The 20,660-nt window shown below is 47.6% G+C and overlaps 1 protein-coding gene across 1 annotated transcript; it reads left to right on the plus strand.

The window, feature by feature from the left end:
* Positions 1-2,713: 2,713 nt before the first annotated feature.
* On the plus strand, positions 2,714-12,084 carry LOC118076127 (sperm acrosome membrane-associated protein 4-like). The gene is made up of 3 exons (XM_035098716.2): positions 2,714-3,006; positions 8,413-8,550; positions 9,899-12,084. The coding sequence occupies exons 1-3, from the start codon at positions 2,952-2,954 to the stop codon at positions 10,111-10,113; spliced, it is 408 nt and encodes a 135-aa protein (XP_034954607.1). The 5' UTR covers positions 2,714-2,951; the 3' UTR covers positions 10,114-12,084.
* Positions 12,085-20,660: the final 8,576 nt, after the last annotated feature.

The following is a 20,660-nucleotide window of genomic DNA, read 5'->3' on the forward strand; positions in this document are numbered from 1 at the left end:
TTGCCTCCGCTAGAGCTTGTCTCCGCTGTTAAAACCCGGATCCTTTTTTGTTGTTGTTGTTGCTGGTAGCCAGAGATTGGTTTTTTAACCCTTTCTGTGCTGTTTTTCTGGCGCTTTGGCAGACTATGATTGGGTGTAACAGCATTCATTTTTTAACCCGTTCTGTGCTGGGTTTTTTGGCGCTTTGGCAGACTATGTCGGTGCTGTGTGTTAGTTCCAGGGAAGGTATTATTCATCATTTATTTCTGTTCTCTTTCCCCCCAAAATGCGCAGCAGCTTTGGGGCACCCCCCAAAAAAACCTCCAAAACTTTGATCAGCAGCTCCCCCCAAAAGCTCAACAACTCTGGGCACTTTGTGATAAATAAGGGTTTTTTGGTTTGGTTAAATAATTAGTTTTTGGTTTATTAAATACAGTTATATATTACAATTATACATTTTTGTTATTTAAACTATAAATATTGTGAAATTATGGTTTTTTTCTCGAAGTGACACACCACCCGAGTTATGCTCAGTTTTTTGGTGAATTTTGACACACCAAGCTCAAAAGGTTGCCCATCACTGTCCTAAGGAAAAGTGGGACATTCTGGGATCAAAGCAGAAACTGGGATGGCTTCTGTAAATTCAGGACTGACCCTGGAAAATGGGGACACTTGGAAGGTCTGCAAAGACCCATCTAATCCAGCACCCTGTTCTCCACTTTGACCTCCCAAGTGCCTATTAGGACACTTGCAGAAAATGGCCGCCTCCACTACAACCCCGCCCCCAACCTGATGCTCCTGTTTGTGAGGGGGACAGGATGACTCTACAAAAATGTATGGGGGGCATATTCAGCCCTGCTGTAGTTCAAACACCCCAATAGTTTGGGTGTTCCTTGGCTCTGTTGGTAACCTGGGGTGTCTGCCCTGCCGTGGGAGTCACTTCGCTTGGGCAATAAGATGTCACAAGCCTTTGTTCCCTTTAAGCCCAAAATAATGAGGGGGGGGGTGTTGAGAAATGGCTAATTAGTCGTGCCCACATAAAAAACAAACTGAAATCGTCACTCCTTTGGCACAGATTTTATTCCTCTCAGTACACAGGCATAGTTATCTCCATGCCCTTCACCCATTTCCCCAAAACTTAGTCCCCTCACAGTCTTAATGAAGCCCCTCCATGCTGACTCAAGGGACCCACTCGAGAGCTCGAGAGGAATCCCCCTCGATCCCTAAGTCCAAGCCTTGAGCTCTTCCAGTCTGAGCTTTGGGTCATTGAGAACATATCGACTGGGGCTGATGGGAGCTGTGGGCCTACACGCCGACATTTTGTGTCCCTACAAGAAAGAAGATTCCACCTAAACATTAGGAAGAACTTCCTGACAGTAAGAGCTGTTCGACAGTGGAATTTGCTGCCAAGGAGTGTGGTGGAGTCTCCTTCTTTGGAGGTCTTTAAGCAGAGGCTTGACAGGCATATGTCAAGAATGCTTTGATGGTGTTTCCTGCTTGGCAGGGGGTTGGACTGGATGGCCCTTGTGGTCTCTTCCAACTCTATGATTCTATGATTCTTAATCTAGCCTCTTCCCCACCACAAGGCCCGCAGAGGCACTCTGGTGTGGCCCTTTGAGAGGGCCATCGCACCATCCCAATAGTCAAAGGGATGCGGCAGGGCAAAGGGACTTCATCCTGGCAAGTCCCTGGCAATGTCAGAGCGATCCCAGAAGGTGCTCTGACACTCGTCAGCAGGGTCGGGCGCAACCCTACTGACTCGCGCCAGGGTGCCAGTCTTAAACACAGCATTCCGGGATCCAAACAGAAGCTGGGATTGACTTCTTTTTTTCTGGGATGTCCCGGTTAAAACGAGACAATTTTTTTTGGGGGGGGATTTATGGCTATGGGTGGTCCCAAGTTGGCGAAGGCTATACTAAGTAAGACATAAATAATCTTTTGGGAATTATAGGGACAGAACTACCTAAACTGTATGGAAATTTACAGCAGCAAGAATGCTACCCGCCCCAAAATGGAAAGAAACAAACGAAGGATGGACACAAAAACTTATGGGATATGCAGAAATAGCAAAACTTAACCGGAAGAATAAGAAATAAGAAATCAAGATAACAAACTTTTAAAATAAAAGAATGGAAATGGTTTGTTGAATATTTACAGATAAATTGCAAACAGATAAAAACATTGGCAGGATTATTGTAATAACCTGCAGTTTCATAAGAGTATATATATATTAAAGTAGATAATTTAAAGAAGATAATTAAATGAGCAAATTAAATGAATTTGGATATGCAGAAGAGATAGATAGATAGATAGATAGATAGAGGACCCCAGAAAGAGGGGGAAGAAAGTCAAGCTTTGAAATGTTAAAATGATTGTAAAACTAATGAAATGTATAAATTTGAAATGTATAAATAAAAACTTTTTTAAAAGACATAAATAATTCACACCCGTGCATACTTAAATCCCTGTCCATACCAAAACTCGAGATGAGCATGGAAACTCTGGCAAACCGTGACGGTTTCACAAGACGGGGAGTGCTCTGCACGTTGTTAATTAAAAGCAGCTTAAAATAGCACAAAAGAAAAGCAGAAGTTGGAAAACAATCCAGAACATGCAAAATAAATAAATAAATTACTTGAGGTTGGCAAAAAAAAAAAAATCTCTCCAAGGCTCATGTGATGCACACCTGCTGAGAGAGGGTGTCTCATCACATGCTTGCTTGGCCACTGCAGAACTCAACACCAAGATGCAAGGGGTGTGTCTGGCACAATAAACTAACCTCCACCCACTGTCAGCTTGAAGACACTGAGGTTGTGACAGAGGACTGCCGCTGCAATATATAGGGCTGTCATGATTCAGCTCCAGCCCGTGTAGCAACAGATCTGTGGCTGGCATTTTTCGCAGCTCCCCAAGAGGTGTCGTTTTCTACCTGTCTGCCTTCCAGTTGCCTCCGTTGTGAATATTTCGGGGCTATGGCCGGGAGAGCTGCCGCTGCCTTGCTTATCACAGCATCCATCTTGCAAATAGGTAAGAAGCACGGGGAGGTGGAATGTGCTTGGACCAGACTTGCACACCCGACTGCAGCTGTGGGCATTGCTTATTTCCAATGAGGGTCTGTGAACTGCAAGGTTGGCAGGTCATTTAGGGGGAACCTTAGGATCGGTGTGTGTGTGTGTGTGTGCGCAAAGGCAGTTAGCCTCTCTAACTGGTCCTCTTCCCAGACCACAGCTTGACACCCCCTCGCTAACCCTGGTACTCACTCTTCTTGAGTGGCTGGGCTCTGATCATGCTTTCTGCTTGCCTGGATGGGAGATAAAGACGGGGATGTGAGAGTGTGCAGAGACTAGCCTACTGCACAATAATGGTTCAGTTTTGGCAAAAGATTCCTGCATCTCAGGGGGTTAGACTAGATGATCCTTGTGGTCCCTTCCAACTCCACAGTCCTGTTGTTGTTGTTGTTGTTGTTTAGTCGTTTAGTTGTGTCCAACTCTTCGTGACCCCATAGCACGCCAGGCACTCCAGTCTTCCACTGCCTCCCGCAGTTTGGTCAAACTCATGTTGGTAGCTTTGAGAACACTGTCCAACCACCTCGTCCTCTGTCGTCCCCTTCTCCTTCTGCCCTCAATCTTTCCCAGCATCAGGGTCTTTTCCAAGGATTCTTCTCTTCTCATGAAGTGGCCAAAGTATTGGAGCCTCAGCTTCACAATCTGTCCTTCCAGTGAGCACCCAGGGTTGATTTCCTTCAGAATGGATAGGTTTGATCTTCTTGCAGTCCATGGGACTCTCAAGAGTCTCCTCCAGCACCATAATTCAAAAGCATCCATTCTTCGGTGATCAGCCTTCTTTATGGTCCAGCTCTCACTTCCAGCCCAGCCCTCACTTCCTATGAATCTATAAATATATGTATTTACATATGTTGCTCAGCCCACTTTTTTAAAAAAAATATTTGATTTTTCAGCTTAAAATTTTTCAGACATAAAGCATAAAGCAAGATTCCAAGGAATCTCCTGGACTTCCATCCTCCCCTATGTGGGTCCTATTATTAACCAGTTCCTCCCGCATCTTTTATGACAATCCAAACCCTTTACTTCTTCCTTTATGCTCAGAGTCAACCTTAAAGTACAAGTGATATTCCAATCCTACTAACAATTTTAACTGTTCACAGTGGTCTTTAAGATACGTTATAATTTTTCTCCATCCCTTATTAAAATTTTGGTATTCCTGATTTCTGACTCTTCCAGTCATTTTAGCCATTTCAGCATAGTCCATCAACTTCACCTGCCATTCTTCTATGGTAGGAACTTTACCTTCTTTCCATCTTTGGGCCAGTAACATCTGTGCAGCCCGTGGTCGCATACATACATAAATAGTCTTTTCTGCTCCTTTGGGATTTCGGCACCTAAACCCACTTTGGCCCTCTGGCCATGTCAACCACGAGCATGTCTTCCACCCCCCTCCAAGTCATTGCGAACATCCGAAGGACCTATAGAAAATGTGTGCAGGAATATTTCTCCCTGGAGATCTGGTTTAAGAGAGTCCTTGAACTGTTGCCTGGCTGGAGTGAGTCTGCTGCTTCCCTCTCCTTAAAAGAGGATGGGACAAATTTATAGAGGAGGGTGAAAGGTTGTTTTCTGCTGCTCCAGAGAAGCGGACACGGAGCAATGGATTCAAACTACAAGAAAGAAGCTTCCACCTAAACATTAGGAAGAACTCCCTGACAGTAAGAGCTGTTCAACAGTGGAATTTGCTGCCAAGAAGTGTGGTGGAGTCTCCTTCTTTGGAGGTCTTTAAGCAGAGGCTTGACAGGCATATGTCAAGGATGCTTTGATGGTGTTTCCTGCTTGGCAGGGGGTTGGACTGGATGGCCCTTGTGGTCTCTTCCAACTCTATGATTCTATGATTCTAAGGCTATTGATGGCTACTTGCCATGATGGCTGTGCTCTGAATGCTTCTGAATAGCAGCTTCTGGAAACCAGAGGAGGGGAGAGGGCTCTTCTTGGGCTCAGATCCTGCTTGCTGGCTTCCAATGGACATCTGGTTAACCACTGTCAGAAAAGGATACTGTGCAAAAATGAGCCTCTGGCCTGATCCAGCAGCCTCTTCTTTTTTTTAAAAAAATATATTTTATTAATTTTCCAATTAAAACCAATTATATCACATTCATTATTTCAAATTATACACATATATATATCAATCAAACCGAATGTTATGCCAAATCGTCTAAAGAATTTTTTATTTGGGTTCCCATGCTTCAAGAAATTGGGGATTCCTCGCAACCGTCCACTGCCGTCTTTTTTCTAAAGTTCAAATCGTCCTCCAAGTTCATAATAATCCAGATCTTCCCCTTACAGTCACATAGATGTTTTCCACTTTCAACCGATTGTTTCCCAGCTGCTGAGATAAATATCAAACAAGGTTTCACAAATGTTCTTTCTCCTGTGTGGGTTAATCAGTCCAGCCTCCCCATAAATCTTCTTAGTCTGGAGCTCCCTGTTGCGTCGAAGCAGCGCCATCTTAAAAAGCTCAAATCACTTTCGTTTTCTCTCATAGCCATGAAGATTAACGATCTTTATAAAATTTACAGCTTTTCCAGGCAGAAGACCCAAACATCAAACCATAAACTCTTGGTAAATTAATGGATCTCCTTGCCCTATAGCTGAACTTAGCTTCAGGTCGCTGCTCCAATTCAAAGTGCGTCACAGCTCATAAATCCTCCGAACGCGTCCAGGACTCCTTCCGTCCGACTAGGGGGGGGGGCTTTTCTCATCGGCAACTCCACATCTTTAAAAAATATGCTCAGTAACAACAGTTTATAAAGTTCAACTCACACAGTCTTTTGCTTCTCTTTCACTCCAAACAAGCCAGGACATCGCGTCTGGGAAGGTACGAAGTAACTCATATGAATAAAAATAAAAAAAAACTCAATTCCCTTATCGCTCCGTCCCCATCAATCCTTCTTCCAGATGATATACAGCCTTTAACTCCTCTCCCTCAGCAGCATAGATTTCTCAGCAGTAAACAGCGCTTCTTCCCCTCCTTCTGAAGTATGTCCATAGATTTAAGCCTAATTATCTTCTTTAACCATGGAAATCCCCGCCATGCAGATTAGCGTCCGGGAGTCCTGGCCCTCGTAAGTGCTTTTCAGCCCAAGCTCCCCCCACTCCATAAACAGTCGGAGTGGGTCTGGGGGCATCGCGGGCCAGCGGCCCCTCTCCGTAACCCCCGGAGAGGATAGGGGGTTGCCATTTACTCCCCTAGCAACCGCCAAATTCCTTACGAAGGTCAGAGGGATGGAAAACAGGTCCGCCATTCCTGCCGGCGGAAACCGGAACCTTTTGTATTTTTATTGTTCGGCTCCTTTTGTATGATAAAGTGGCTATGACATGAATGCTAGAAGCCTCAGACAAGAGAGGGGAGTTTTGCACTTTCCCTGCCTTCCACTTTTTCAATTGCAACGCTCCTCAATCTGATCTCACCACCACCCTCTTGGGGAGGGTGATTCCCCCCCCCCCGGGAGCATCGAGGAAAGAGAGAAAACGCATCACCCCAGATGAGGACACATATTTGCGCATGACCGTTAGCAAATGCAAATTTAGAAATACCACTGGTCCTGCTAGCTAGGGTTGATGGGGAGTGCAGTCCGACAGCAGCTGGGGACCCAAGTTGGAGAACTTTGTGTGGGTCTCTGTGTGTGTTGGGTGCGGGCAGGGGTATTTATAACATTTTAAACAAAGGATTTCAATTTTAACCAATCGTGTGCATCATTATCTCATTTCATGTTCAATACGCATGCGCAATAAGCATTGCTAACTAAACTCTGGTTCTCACCGTGACCTGTTACATTGTGTTAGTATGCATGTTGGGAACCTGTGTTACGTGTAGCCATTTGTACCATGTACCAACTTATGTTCCAGCTTATGAGCTGTATCTTTGTGATTGATGTATTAGCCGTCCTTCTGTCCCAGTGGGGGGGACGGCATCTTGCCAAATCATCAGTTTCTTAAAGCAGCGGGTTACCATAACCTCTCTATTAGAAACATAACCAAGGATTTATAGGGGTTCACATTATCACATTCATTATGGCCCTTTGGGCCACTACCACATTGGGGGCTTGGGGTCCCCTCAGTATCTGGGGGCAAGGAGCCAGGTCCCCTGAATATTGAGGGGGTGGAGGAGGGCAGGTCTGGCCTTTCCAATGTGGGAAGATTCGAAGTGCACTGTGTTCTTCAGCAAGATCGTGCCGGAGGGTTGGATCTTCAGCACTCTGCCCTCTGAGGAGCCCTGAGTGCCTTTCCTGTGCCCCCTACCTTGAGAGAGAGGGACAGATAAAGAGAAGGGGTTGGTTTTTTAAAAAGAAGCTAAGTAGCTTCAAAGAACAAGCACTTCAGCCCAGACATATACAAATTGCACAACCACAAGGAAGTCGCCCAAAAAGAACCGGCAGGCAGGCGTCAGGGTGAGGTGAGTGGCAGTGTGATTTAACTCGTCCCTCCCCAGGGAGATCTCAGAGCACAAGAATCTTGCTCAAGCACTCCTTCGGGTGCTAAAGAAAACCAAGGTGTGTACGTGTGGGGTCAGCCGAGGTCATTCCCAAGGGCCCCACCCCTGACATCTGCGTAGTCAGGTTTCGAGTATGAAAAGAGATGACGTTGCTTCTCCCGGGCGCACAATCCTGTCATCGGGGTGAATGGGGTATCCCAGATCTAGCAGGGAGGAAGACCTGGGGTGACCTTCAGTTTTTAGGTGTGCAAGCTCTGCACAAATGGGGGCGTTTGAACTTGAAGAGCTCCCGAGTGGGGCTAAAGAACACTGTTGATCTCTCTTCATTTGCACCCAAACACTGTTGATCTCTCTTCATTTGTACCCAAATAAAGGCCTAGATGGGGATGAAGAGAGAGACCTGTTGGGTCCCCGGATGAGATCAGATTCTGGATGAGATCAGATTCTGTCTATCTCATCTTGTTTCCCACTATGGCCAAACAGGAGTTTCTGGGGAAACCAAGAAGGAGGCTTCGATTTTTTTTTTTTTTGCTTGTTGCTGTTATGAGCCTTACAGAATTACAGTTCCCCCTCCCCAATATTAAAATCTGTGGTACAGATGTGTCTGTAGAGGCTCGACTTCCTCTCTGGGCAGAATCCAAGGGGAAACTTAAAGGGGAAGCTGGTTGGGATGGTCAGTGCTTTGAGCTCAGCACTGGGTTTCACTTCTTCATTTCACAAAACGTAGGTGCCACGCGAAAAGAACCTCAAAGCGGTTTGCAAGCTCGCATCTCTGTGTAGATCGAGCCAAACATCACAAAGGCAGGAGCACCCTCCCCCACAACCTTTGTTCTAAGGAACCCAGACCCTGAAGGCATGTGCTGGGGCCACGAAGGTTTCTCCACACATGAAAGGCAGGGTCACAGCATGATTCTCCCTCTTTCCTCACTTTAGCCCTGGGCCAAAACATCACCGAGCCACGAATGGGGCTCCATTGCTACAAATGCGACTTCGACCGACCCTGTCCAACCTCAGAGATGAGCGTGACCTGCAATGAAGGAGAGAGCTGCAGCACCATCAGAGGACATTCAGGTTAGTGCCACTGTCCCAGGGATGGGCTTCCCTCCCTTCAGCCTCCAGCCAGGAAGCTCATTGCAGCCGTGGCCTGCCCGGAGGTGGCGTGGGGCTTCATGGGTACCCTGCAGGCCAGTCCAAATGTCTACCCCAGTTGGCAGACTGGCAGGAGGCGGAGGCAGGAGGCAGGAGAGAGGCATGGCCACCGCCCAGGCACGTCCTAGCAGGCCCTCTCCCCGGCTCCCTGTCCTTCCCTGCCTGCTGCCGGGGGTCCCTGGGTCCCAGAGTCTGGCCTGGTCTTGTTGTCTCTGGCAGGGGCCAGCAACTGTGGAGGTGCTTGCTTTCTTGCTCGGCATGCTGCTCTCCCCGCACGGTTGCGGAAGCAGTCCAGGCCCATGGCGAATGGGCAAGGAAGGAGGGAGGCGGGCAAGGGGCGATCCCAGTGCAGCCTCTCTGCAGGCATCGGGGGAATTTACCCGTCAAGGGCCGCATCAGCCGATCGAACTCTGCCCTGTGTGGGCGGGCATTCAAGCTGGCTCCAGAGGAGGGAACACTTCAGCAGTGTCGGTGGTTTGCCTGCCCCGGGCGCTGGCAGCCCATGCTATGCCACTGCCTCTGTGTTCCCCAGTAACTACCATACAGTATATATACTGCCTCTGCTGCTGGAGTTCATAGAGAGAGCGCTGTCTTGTGTCTAAATCCCCTTTTCTGAGCCAGCCTCTGTGAAATCCCTTTTTAAAGATGGGGATTAGGCAAGACCTGTGCTTGCATTCTGGGTGCCGTGCAATGATCTCATTCCCACCACCACCACCACCCCGGGCTTCGTCTCTCACAGTGACATTTCTGGCTACAACAGGCTTAACATGCCTATGTGCTCCCATTATGATCATCAGTATCTATCAGCCCTGGCACATCCTGCTGATCCTCAACCTCTGTAGGAATATAGGTACTGTCTTATATTGACAGGTAGGTAGCCATGTTGTTCTGCCGTAGTCCAAAAAAAATAAAATCCTTCCAGTAGCACCTTAGAGACAAACTAAGTTTGTCATTGGTATGAGCTATCGTGTGAATGCACACTTCTTCAGATGCACACGAAAGCTCATACCAATGACAAGCTTAGCTGGTCTCTAAGGTGCTACTGGAAGAAATTTGTTTGTTTTGTTTTGTCTTATATTGAGTGAGACAACTGGTCCATCTAGCTCAGCACTGCCTACACAGACCGGCGGCAGCTTTCTGGGATTTCAGGCAGGACTCTCCTCCAACCTGGAGATGCCGGGGATTGAACCCGCAGCCTTCTGCTTGCAAGGCAGGTGTTCTGCCACTGAGCTGCAGCCCTTGTAACTTTGCACCTGCTTGCTCCTTGCAGATTATAAAGTCCACGAATCCATCTACGGGAAGGGCTGCGTCTCCGCCAGGAAGTGCAGCGGCCTGGACAGAATCAGCTACTCCAACAACCCTTTCCGCGTCACCTACTCCTGCTGCAACACCGACTACTGCAACGGCGGCTTCTCTGGGGCACCCCGCCTCCCCTTGGTCTGTGTGGGCACTGTCTTGACCATGCTGCTTGCCTACCTCTTGTGAGACACAGAACCTGCCTGCCCTGTAAGGATACTGACCCACTCAGTGACTGGCTCCTCTTGCGCATGTCTCCTTCCGCATCCAAACAGCCAAGGCCCTGTTTCTCGTAATGGACGCCATGCCGTCCTTTCATATCTACAATGTCGCTCCCGGTTTATATCTCTGCCTTAGCTTCTGGCCTACAAATTAGCCCACTAAACTGCCACAAACCAGCTCGTTTATTATCTCCATACCAGAAGTGATCTGTCAAGTTTCCTACAGATACAGGAAACTGCTGCTCGTCCGCCTCGCTTCTCTCTCCAGCCACTGGCCGTGGCTCCGCAGGGCTTCTGGCAGCCAGTCCCGATCCTATTTATTTTATTTATTGACAGAGATCAAAACCGCTTCACGGCCAAAAGTAATTGATATCCGGACCACCTGCAGATGTTTTCCTGCCGAGTTATGGCCGCTGCCCTAACATTGACATGACAGTGAGTTGGTTTGGTGCTGCCCCCTGGTGTGCAGTTCCTGAAGTGCTGCATATCACACAAGTGTCCGTCCGTCCGTCCTTTTGTGTGGGATTTGCAAGCTACTTTTCCCCAAACAAAAGATTTTGGGAGAACTTCTTAGAACCTCACAAGGTGATCAGATTTCATGACATAGCACAGTAGTTAAGGCTGCAATCCCAGGCATGCTTTCTTGAAAGCAAACCCCATTCAATTCATTGGGACTTTCTTTCGAGTAGCCTAAACATGCGTAGGATCAGGCTGAAAGAGCCGCAAAACTTTCTGGTTCAAATGTGGCCTCGGCTAGGAATGCGGAATGTGGAACTTGGAATAATCAGGTCCCTATTCTCTAGCACTCTCTGGCTGGCACCATCTCTAGGGGGCCCCACATTTTTTTTCTGTGGGTGCCAGGCCTCCACCCCCTGCCACGACTGCTGCCCGCCACCTCTGTGGCCGCCTCTGCACACCACCCGCCGTGGCAGTGGCGGGGCCTGAGCACTAGAGGTAAGGCAGTAGGTGGTTGTGGGGGGTGGCGTGCGGAGGCAGAGGCCCCCGTCCAGTCACTGCCACAGCAGCAAAACACGAGCACTGTGCCATCATGACAGCATGGCATGATGTGACATCATGACGTCACGTCATGCCATCATGATAGGCACAGTGCACGTGTTCTGGCATCTCGTCACGTCACAACATTATTATGGCACCGCGGGGCGCACACCGAAACCACAATGTGGAGCCCAATGTCGGTGCCCCTGCTGATTGGCAACATGGAAATGATAATAATACTGACCTGCTTTACAGGTCAGGGCTGTTTGCAAAAGGGCTTTCAAACAGCCCCACACCGAGCTTTGACTGTGCGTGCCTGTTCCCAGCAGAAGAACAGGAATGTCACACCAAACCTAACCCCCACTGGCCGGTTGATGAGCGGGGAACTAAATCCTGCCCAGTTTGACTGCACCAACAAGTGCTCAGCTGTGAAACCGGTCCGTGCAGTCAACGCAGGATCAAACCCTGTCCCATCAGCTGGCGTCACCCCCTCATTGGAGGCGAAGGTAGGCATGGTTTATTTAAAATACCCTTATGGGCCAAATCCCCCACCCTAACAGGCCAAGGCTGGCCCATGAACTGGAGGTTGTTACCCACCCCTTGTTTAAACACAGATTACTACATAGGGTTAGCCTATATCGCAGGCTCTCACCAGCACAACCGTGCAAGGGAGTTGTTTTTCCTTCCCAGATTGCAATCCTTCACAAGCTCTTAGACATGTCCAGAGCTTTAAAGAAAGAAAAAACTTTCTCAAAATTGTTTTGCCTATGTCTACACCACTAGTCTTCAAAAATACAGTTATTATAATACTGTAGAAACGACGTCTCCTGCGAACAGACTGCTGGTGCACTAAAAAAAGATTGTGTATGTTTCTGTTTGTCTATCTACAATTCCCAATTAAAACATTAAAAATGTTCCTTGCAAGTATTGTTTTGCTTGAAGGGACCCATGTGAGCCTGAGAGCATGATTCTTTTGCCAGCAACAAGAACAAGTTCAAAGGAGCGGCATGAAGAGGTGCGAGGAGGAAATTCAGTTCAGTTCACATTTAAAGGCAGACATGCCCAAGTCACACTTTCCGAGACAATGTGCGAACCAAACCACAGCCACCCTTCAATATTTGCACCCCTATGAATTGTGCAGTGCAGTTCTCCAGCCAAGCAGTGTGCACAAATGACGCATATGTGAGAGAAAAATGCATAAATTACCCAGGTGGCGCTGTGGGTTAAACCACTGCGCCTAGGGCTTGCTGATCAGAAGGTCAGCGGTTTGAATCCCTGTGACGGGGTGAGCTCCCGTTGCTCGGTCCCAGCTCCTGCCAACCTAGCAGTTTGAAAGCACGTCAAAATGCAAGTAGATAAATAGGAACCGCAACAGCGGGAAGGTAAACGGCGTTTCCATTTGCTGCTCTGGTTCGCCAGAAGTGGCTTTGTCATGCTGGCCACATGACCTGGAAGCTATACGCCGGCTCCCTCGGCCAATAATGAGAGATGAGCACCGCAACCCCAGAGTCGGTCACGACTGGACCTAATGGTCAGGGGTCCCTTTACCTTTACCTAATCGCAAGGGATGCTTTGCAAAGTGTAGATGAATTTTCATGAAGACTTTTCTTTTCTTTCACAACCACTGAGCATGTGAAAACGAGGCACGACTTTAAGATAAGGTTACCTACTAGAAGAGTTTTTTCAATGAATCCGGGGATACTTTTCAACTTCAGTCGGAATGATAGTAGAAGTAGAAGAAGAGTTTGGATTTGATATCCCGCTATATCACTACCCTAAGGAGTCTCAAAGCGGCTAACAATCTCCTTTCCCTTCCTCTCCCACAACAAACACTCTGTGAGGTGAGTGGGGCTGAGAGACTTCAGAGAAGTGTGACTTGCCCAATGTCACCCAGCAGCTGCATGTGGAGGAGCGGAGACGCGAACCCGATTCCCCAGATTATGAGTCTACCGCTCTTAACCACTACACCACACTGGAAATGATTTGTAAATCCGGGGACTGTCCCCAGGAAATGGGGATGTCTGGTAACATTATTTTAAGACGGGGGGAAAATGAGAAACAGAGAGAAACATAGGTTGAGAGATTTGCACACTCCACACACACACACACTCACACCTCTGAGGTAGAAAATCCCACAAGCACCTCCTCTCTTCCTCCCTGCCAGTGAAAAGGCAACAATCTTTTGCCCTCTCAGAACGAACCATCTGAGGCAATTGCCTGTCACTGTCTAATGGTACGGCAAGCTCTTGGGTTGGAAGCAATTCCAAGCACATGGCCTTCCCCTAGAGAATCGTGGGAGCTGTCCTTTCTGAAGCGGGCTGGTCGTTGTGGCTGTGTGAGGGGCAAACACCCAGGCAGCACAAATGTTCATAGATTCCAGAATGAGGTGCTGGGACACTGTCGCTGCTGTTGTTTTAAATAAGTTTTACTCGATCCTCATTTCACAAAGAAACAATAAACAACAAATATGTCAACAACTGCAGAGAGAGGGGTCAGGATTGTCCCAGCAGTGTATCTCAAGTTATGGGTCTTTTCAGAGGTGAGTCAAAGGAAGGTGAAGTCCATGTTGGGACATTGTTGTTCTTTTGACTATCTCTTTGCAAAGGGGACCTGAAGTTTCACATATGATGAAGTTTCTTCTGGAACTGTGCATTATACTCCCTGCCATTACGTTAACACTGCTGATGTGGTTTCTGTTTTCCTTTGGGTGTCTAGATGTTTTTGCTACTGTTGATTTAAGCACTTACCCCTCCTTTTCTGAGCTGAAAAGTGCCCTACACCCCTCGTATTACTAGCAGAACACGTTTCTGCCACCACATTCTGAGCACATTACCTGTCTCTGTAGGATTTTTGTGCTTATATTCATTCCCGGGTGAGATTGTTAACACCCTTCTTCTTGTAGTCACATGCACAGCTGCATTTTGGATGTCCATGGCCGGCATCTCTCATCGCCCTCTTACATAAGATGAACTTTTCTCACAAGTTGTGAGAAAAACAGTTGGCAACTGTCCTATTCCAACCTTCAGCAATCTTATGAACTTAGAGGAAGGTATAGGCAATGGAGGCTTCAGGACTCAAACTGTCTCCTTCGGTGGATGATGGAATTTGCAGGATCCCATTCCCACCAACTCTGAGGCTGGGCTGAATCCCATGTCCTGGGGGGTGAGAGGGGAGCTGTCCAGCAATAGGAAGGGAGCTGTACAGACAAGAGTGGGGGGACAATGCTCTTGGGTGGTTGACCAGAAGGGATCTGACAGGTATACCTGATTCTGACAGGTAAAGGTAAAGGGACCCCTGATCATTAGGTCCAGTCATGGACGACTCTGGGGTTGTGGCGCTCATATCGCTTTACTGGCCAAGGGAGCCGGCATACAGCTTTCGGGTCATGTGGCCAGCATGACTGAGCCGCTTCTGGCGAACCAGAGCAGTGCACGGAAACGCCGTTTACCTTCCTGCCGGAGCAGTACTTATTTATCTATTTGCACTTTGACGTGCTTACGAACTGCTGGGTTGGCAGGAGCTGGGACCGAACAACGGGAGCTCACCCCGTCATGGGGATTCGAACCACCGACCTTCTGATCAGCAAGCCCTAGGCTCTGTGGTTTAACCAACAGCGCAACCCGCATCCCTTTTCTGACAGGTATACTAAGCTAAACCTGGCATATACCTGAAGGAGTGTCTCCACTCCCATCGTTCAGCCCAGACACTGAGGTACAGTCTGAGAGCCTTCTGGCAGTTCCCTCACTGCAAGAAGTGAGGTCTTTTCATTCACCCAACCCTTTCAAGCAACTAGCACATTTAAACAAACCAAATAATCTCAGAAAAGCTGTGTTTTGTTTTACGGGTCTGCTAACGGATAGTAATGCCTCTGCCCCCCCCCCCCAAAGTATTTTAAAAATCAAAAGTGTTATCTTGCTTGTTGTTGCTTTTGTTTACTCTTTTGTATATTCACTTGCATTTTAACATTGCATATAAGTCACACACACACACACACACACACACACACACACACACACACATTATTATTAAATTTTCTGTTTTGCAATTTAGAATATTCATTTAAACAACCTGAAAATATCAATGACTTCCCTTCTTCTACCAGACTTTTAGGAGACATCTGAAGGCAGCCCTGTTTAGGGAAGCTTTCAATGTTTAATAGAATATTGTATTTTAATGTTTTGTTGGAAGCCGCCCAGAGTGGCTGGGGAAACCCAGCCAGATGGGCGGGGTATAAATAAATACATAATAAAATTATTATTATTATTATTATTATTATTATTATTATTATTTGGTTCATTTTGCGTAACATAAATCCATGCATATTTTACATAAACCAAACCACTAAATATTCCATTATTACATCCACCAAAACATATTTACACTGTTGAATTTATCGTAATGCTGCCAAGCGTTTTCAGCTGTATAAATTTTCCCCCCATATGTTCAATTAAAGGTAAAAGTATTGAAAAAATGAAAGTGTTATGTTGCTTGTTGTTGTTCTTGTTTACCCTTTTGAGTACCTAGAAAGAAACTCTGTGATCACTAAAAGTCAGCATGGGTTTCTGAAAAATAAGTCATGTCAGACTAATCTGATCTCATTTTTTGACAGAATTACAAGCCTGGTAGATGAAGGGAATGCTGTGGATGTAGCCTATCTTGATTTCAGCAAGGCCTTTGACAAGGTGCCCCATGATATTCTTGTAAAGAAGCTGGTAAAATGCGGGCAAGACAATGTTACCATTCAGTGAATTTGTAACTGGCTGGCTGACCGGACCCAAAGGGTGCTCATCAATGGCTCCTCCTCATCCTGGAGAGTAGTGACTAGTGGGGTGCCACAGGGTTCTGTCTTGGGCCCAGTCTTATTCAACATCTTTATCAATGACTTGGATGATGGGCTTGAGGGCATCCTGAGCAAGTTTGCAGACAACACCAAATTGGGAGGGGTGGCTAATACCCCAGAGGACAGGATCACACTTCAAAATGACCTTAACAGATTAGACAACTGGGCCAAAGCAAACAAGATGAATTTTAACAAGGAGAAATGTAAAGTACTACACTTGGGCAAAAAAAATATGAAAGGCACAAATACAGGATGAGGGACACCTGGCTTGAGAGCAGTACATGTGAAAAGGATCTAGGAGTCCTGGTAGACCACAAACTTGACATGAGTCAGCAGTGTGATGCAGCAGCTAAAAAAGCCAATGCAATTCTGGGCTGCATCCATAGGAGTATAGCATCTAGATCAAGGGATAGGAGTATAGCATCTCAGTGGCAGGGGGGGGGATGAGGGGGGAGGAAGGAGGGGGGAGGTCAAACCCAGCTTAAAATGGACCCCTTTGTTCCCCAATACCCATGGGTCTCAGTGGTGGCAGAGGTGGGCTTGTGGGTGGAGGGAAAATGAAGGGACAGAGTTTATGTTGTATATTTTGTATGTGTTTTCTTTTTCTAAAAATTAATAAAAATTATTTAAAAAAAAATAGTACCACTGTATTCTGCTCTGGTCAGACCTCACCTGGAGTACTGTGTCCAGCACTGGGCACCACAGTTCAAGAAGGATACTGACAAGCTGGAACGTGTCCAGAAGAGGGCAACCAAAATGGTCAAAGGCCTGGAAATGATGCCTTATGAGGAACGGCTTAGGGAGCTGGGCATGTTTAGCCTGGAGAAGAGAAGGTTGAGGGGTGATATGATAGCCATGTTCAAATATATAAGAGGATGTCATATAGAGGAGGGAGAAAGGTTGTTTTCTGCTGCTCCAGAGAAGCGGACACGGAGCAATGGATTCAAACTACAAGAAAGAAGATTCCACCTAAACATTAGCAAGAACTTCCTGACAGTAAGAGCTGTTCGGCAGTGGAATTTGCTACCAAGGAGTGTGGTGGAGTCGCCTTCTTTGGAGGTCTTTAAGCAGAGGCTTGACAGGTATATGTCAAGAATGCTTTGATGGTGTTTCCTGCTCGGCAGGGGGTTGGACTGGATGGCCCTTGTGGTCTCTTCCAACTCTACGATTCTATGATTCTATTCTATGATTCTAATTCATTAGTTTATTTATTTATTTAAGCACAATGCATTTTGCAGTGAGAATGGCTGCTGAGCTCAGTTCGTGCTTGCTGCCTTCCCACGATATGGTAGATGTGACAGTGTAGGTGGAGCCCTAGACAGAAGTTGGGATGGTAAGGGAGAACAGAGTGTGAAACGGCCTTGCTGATAGCTCAAAGCACCTCCACAGGGTGTGCGGATCTTGCTGGTGAGAACAGGCAACTTATTGCCACTGAATGAGGTAGCTGAGAACAGTATGGCACACCCTGCTCGGGGACGACGACGGACAACAGTAGATTTTAGCCCTCTGTCATGGATGCTTGCGTTCAGATTCCTGCATTGCAGGGGGTTGGACTAGATGACCCTCAGGGTCCCTTCCAACTCCACAGTTCTATGATTTTATGCCTAGCAACAGCTTTTTAGGGGTTTCAGGCAGGGTCTGGAGATGCCAGGGATCAAACCTGGGACCTTCTGTGTGTGGAGCAAATGCTCTACCGCTCAGCCATCGCCCTTCCCCTAAAATCCATACATTTCCATGTATGTAAGCATGCCAAAAGTTCAGCCACGGCTTCTTCTTGCGGCAGCTTTCGCAAGCGGCTTGAGCAAGGTGTCTGGACAGGCCTGGTCACTCAGATTGCTTCAGAAACGATTGCATCAAGCACAGCTGCTGTTTCTGGGTATGCAGCGTCTCTTCCAAGTTGTGCATCTTTCCCTGTTCCCCAAGCAGTTTCATTCAGAGGGGCTCTGAGAAAACAGGCCTGGGGTCCTCGTCCAGTTTAAATCACCATTGAGCAAATCTTTTGCTGCTCCCATGCCTTGCCTTCAGTCTAGCACGCCATGTATGAGAAAGTGGGATAATAATAATAATAATAATAATAATAATAATAATAATAATATTTATACCCCGCCCATCTGGCTAGGTTTCCCCAGCCACTCTGGGCGGCTTCCAACCAAACATTACAAACAGTATAGCATCAAACATTAAAAACTTCCCTAAACAGGGCCGCCTTCAGTTGTCTTCTAAAAGTAAAATAGTTGCTTATTGCCTTGACATCTGCTGGGAGGCATTCCACAGGGCGGGTGCCAAACACACAAACAAACAAACAAACAAACAAACACCCGCCCAAATTCCTTGCTCTTTCTCCCACCCAGCCGACCCGAAATTACGCTCTTTCTCGTCCCCACCTCAGAGCCGTAGCTAGGGGGTGGTGAGGAAGGCCCCCACTAGGGACGCAGGCGAGGGGGGCACAAAATCAGCTAAAAATATGTCCATAAATAAAAATATTGATTATTGCCTCATAATAAAAGGTTTTAAATACAGTGGTACCTCGCTAGACGAATGCCTCGCAAGGCGAATTTTTCGCAAGGCGAATGCGTTTTGCGATTTCAATGGAGACTCGCAAGACGAATTTTTTCCCATAGGAATTTTCCCCCATAGGGTGCCTCGCAAGATGATTTTTTAATTCGTCTTGCGAGGCACCCTATGGGAAACTGCACTTCAATGCGTTCCCTATGGGAGCAGCTTCGCAAAACGAATTTTTCGCTATATGAAGCGACTCGCGGGACGAATTAAATTTGTCTTGTGAGGCACCACTGTAGTGGGTCTTTATATGATATGTGGGAGGCACGGGGGGCGCTGTGGGTTAAACCACAGAGCCTAGGGCTTGCCGATCCGAAGGTTGGCGGTTCGAATCCCCGCAACGGGGTGAGCTCCCGTTGCTCGGTCCCAGCTCCTGCCAACCTAGCAGTTCGAAAGCACGTCAAAGTGCAAGTAGATAAATAGGAACCGCTACAGCGGGAAGGTAAATGGCATTTCCGTGCGCTGCTCTGGTTCGCCAGAAGCGGCTTTGTCATGCTGGCCACATGACCTGGAAGCTGTACACCGGCTCCCTCGGCCAATAACGTGAGATGAGCGCTGCAACCCCAGAGTCGGTCACGACTGGACCTAATGGTCAGGGGTCCCTTTACCCTTTACCTGTTTTTCCCTCTCTCTTTTTTCCCTGTGCCACATTCCTAGGGGGTACAATCTGGATGGTTTTGCCAGGGCTGCAAGATCACCTAGCTACGGCTCTGCCCCACCCCACCCCAATTCCTTGTTCTCACCCAACCCTCTGGAAGCCATGCTCTTTCTCGCCTCCACCCACCCAATCTTCGTGCCGCAGCTGCCCCCACCCGCCGCCTTACCAGCTGTCTCTCAGCCACTGTCGCCACGGCAGCCAGGCCTCGGCCATAAGGCTTCTCCTGGCCTCTTCTGCCTCACCGCAGCTGGAAGAAGTCGCATTCCTGCTTCCAGTAGTGTGTTTCTGGATATGCTCTGCCCACTTCTGGATAGCAGAGGCCATGACGGAGGCTGCCACAACAGCTGCAGCCACCCCGGAGGAGGCAGTAGAGGTGAGGTAGTGCAAGCGGGACATCCCAGAATTCAAACAGAAGCTTCCATGGCTTTTGTGAATCTTGTGATGTCCCACTCCATTCGGGACTACAGAGTGGAATGACATGTTGGATCTCTTACCAAACCTTTCTGTTCAAACTTTTCCATCCCGGCAATCCTTCTGCTGTGGCCTTTTAAATTTTTTTTGCTTAGGTCTGTGAACCACCCAGGCTTACCTTCCAAGTCCCGGACTGCAGAATCCGGGACCGGCAGCCGTGTGACACCGGAAGTTGCGTCGACGTAACTTCCGGCGTCGCTTTGCCCTTCTATGGGCACCAAAATGGCCACCACTGACTTCGAAAGTCGCTTGTACGCATGTCAGGAAGTGCGTCGACGCAACTTCCGGTGTCGCTCCGCCCATCTATGGGCACCAAAAATGGCCACCGCCGACACCGGAAGTCGCGTCAATGCACTTCCAGACATGCGTAGATGCGACTTTTGAAGCCGGCGGCGACCATTTTTGGTGCCCATAGAAGGGCAAATTGGAAAGAAATAAAATGGCCGCCGGCAGGAGAAAATAACGGAGAAAAACGGGAGACGAAGTGATACGGGGGACCACCGGGAAAAGGTAAGTAAAAACGGGGGTTTCCCGGGGAAAACGGGGTACTTGGTAGCTATGCACCCAGGCGGTTCTTGGACTTACTGTTGACACTGCCATGTTTCTCAGGTGGAATACAACTTGACTGCCTCTTTTACGCCGTGAGTTCTTGCAATCCGGAATATGCCATGGGATCATTAATTTCACATGTGGACTCTTAATGCAGTGAGTGCTAACTTCTGTGTTTTATTACAGTTTTTAACCAAGGACAAAAATGTTTTCTTATGCAAGAGATTTGGACTAAATGCGTCCTGGTGGAAGAGCTTTTTATGAACCCGAGTTTGATTCCAGGGGCAGGGCTTTTGTTTTCCTCTTCTGCGTTGAATCTAACCATGTGTGGAAAAACTGAGCAGCCAAAGTTCTCTTTGCAACTTCTTCTGGCTGTGTTTTCTAGTGATGCTTTAGCCCAGCTTTAAATTGAAGCTTTACATCATCTTTGCCTTGAATTGAG

The sequence above is a fragment of the Zootoca vivipara genome, chromosome 2 (assembly GCF_963506605.1).
Source record: "Zootoca vivipara chromosome 2, rZooViv1.1, whole genome shotgun sequence".
Taxonomy (NCBI): Eukaryota; Metazoa; Chordata; class Lepidosauria; order Squamata; family Lacertidae; genus Zootoca; species Zootoca vivipara.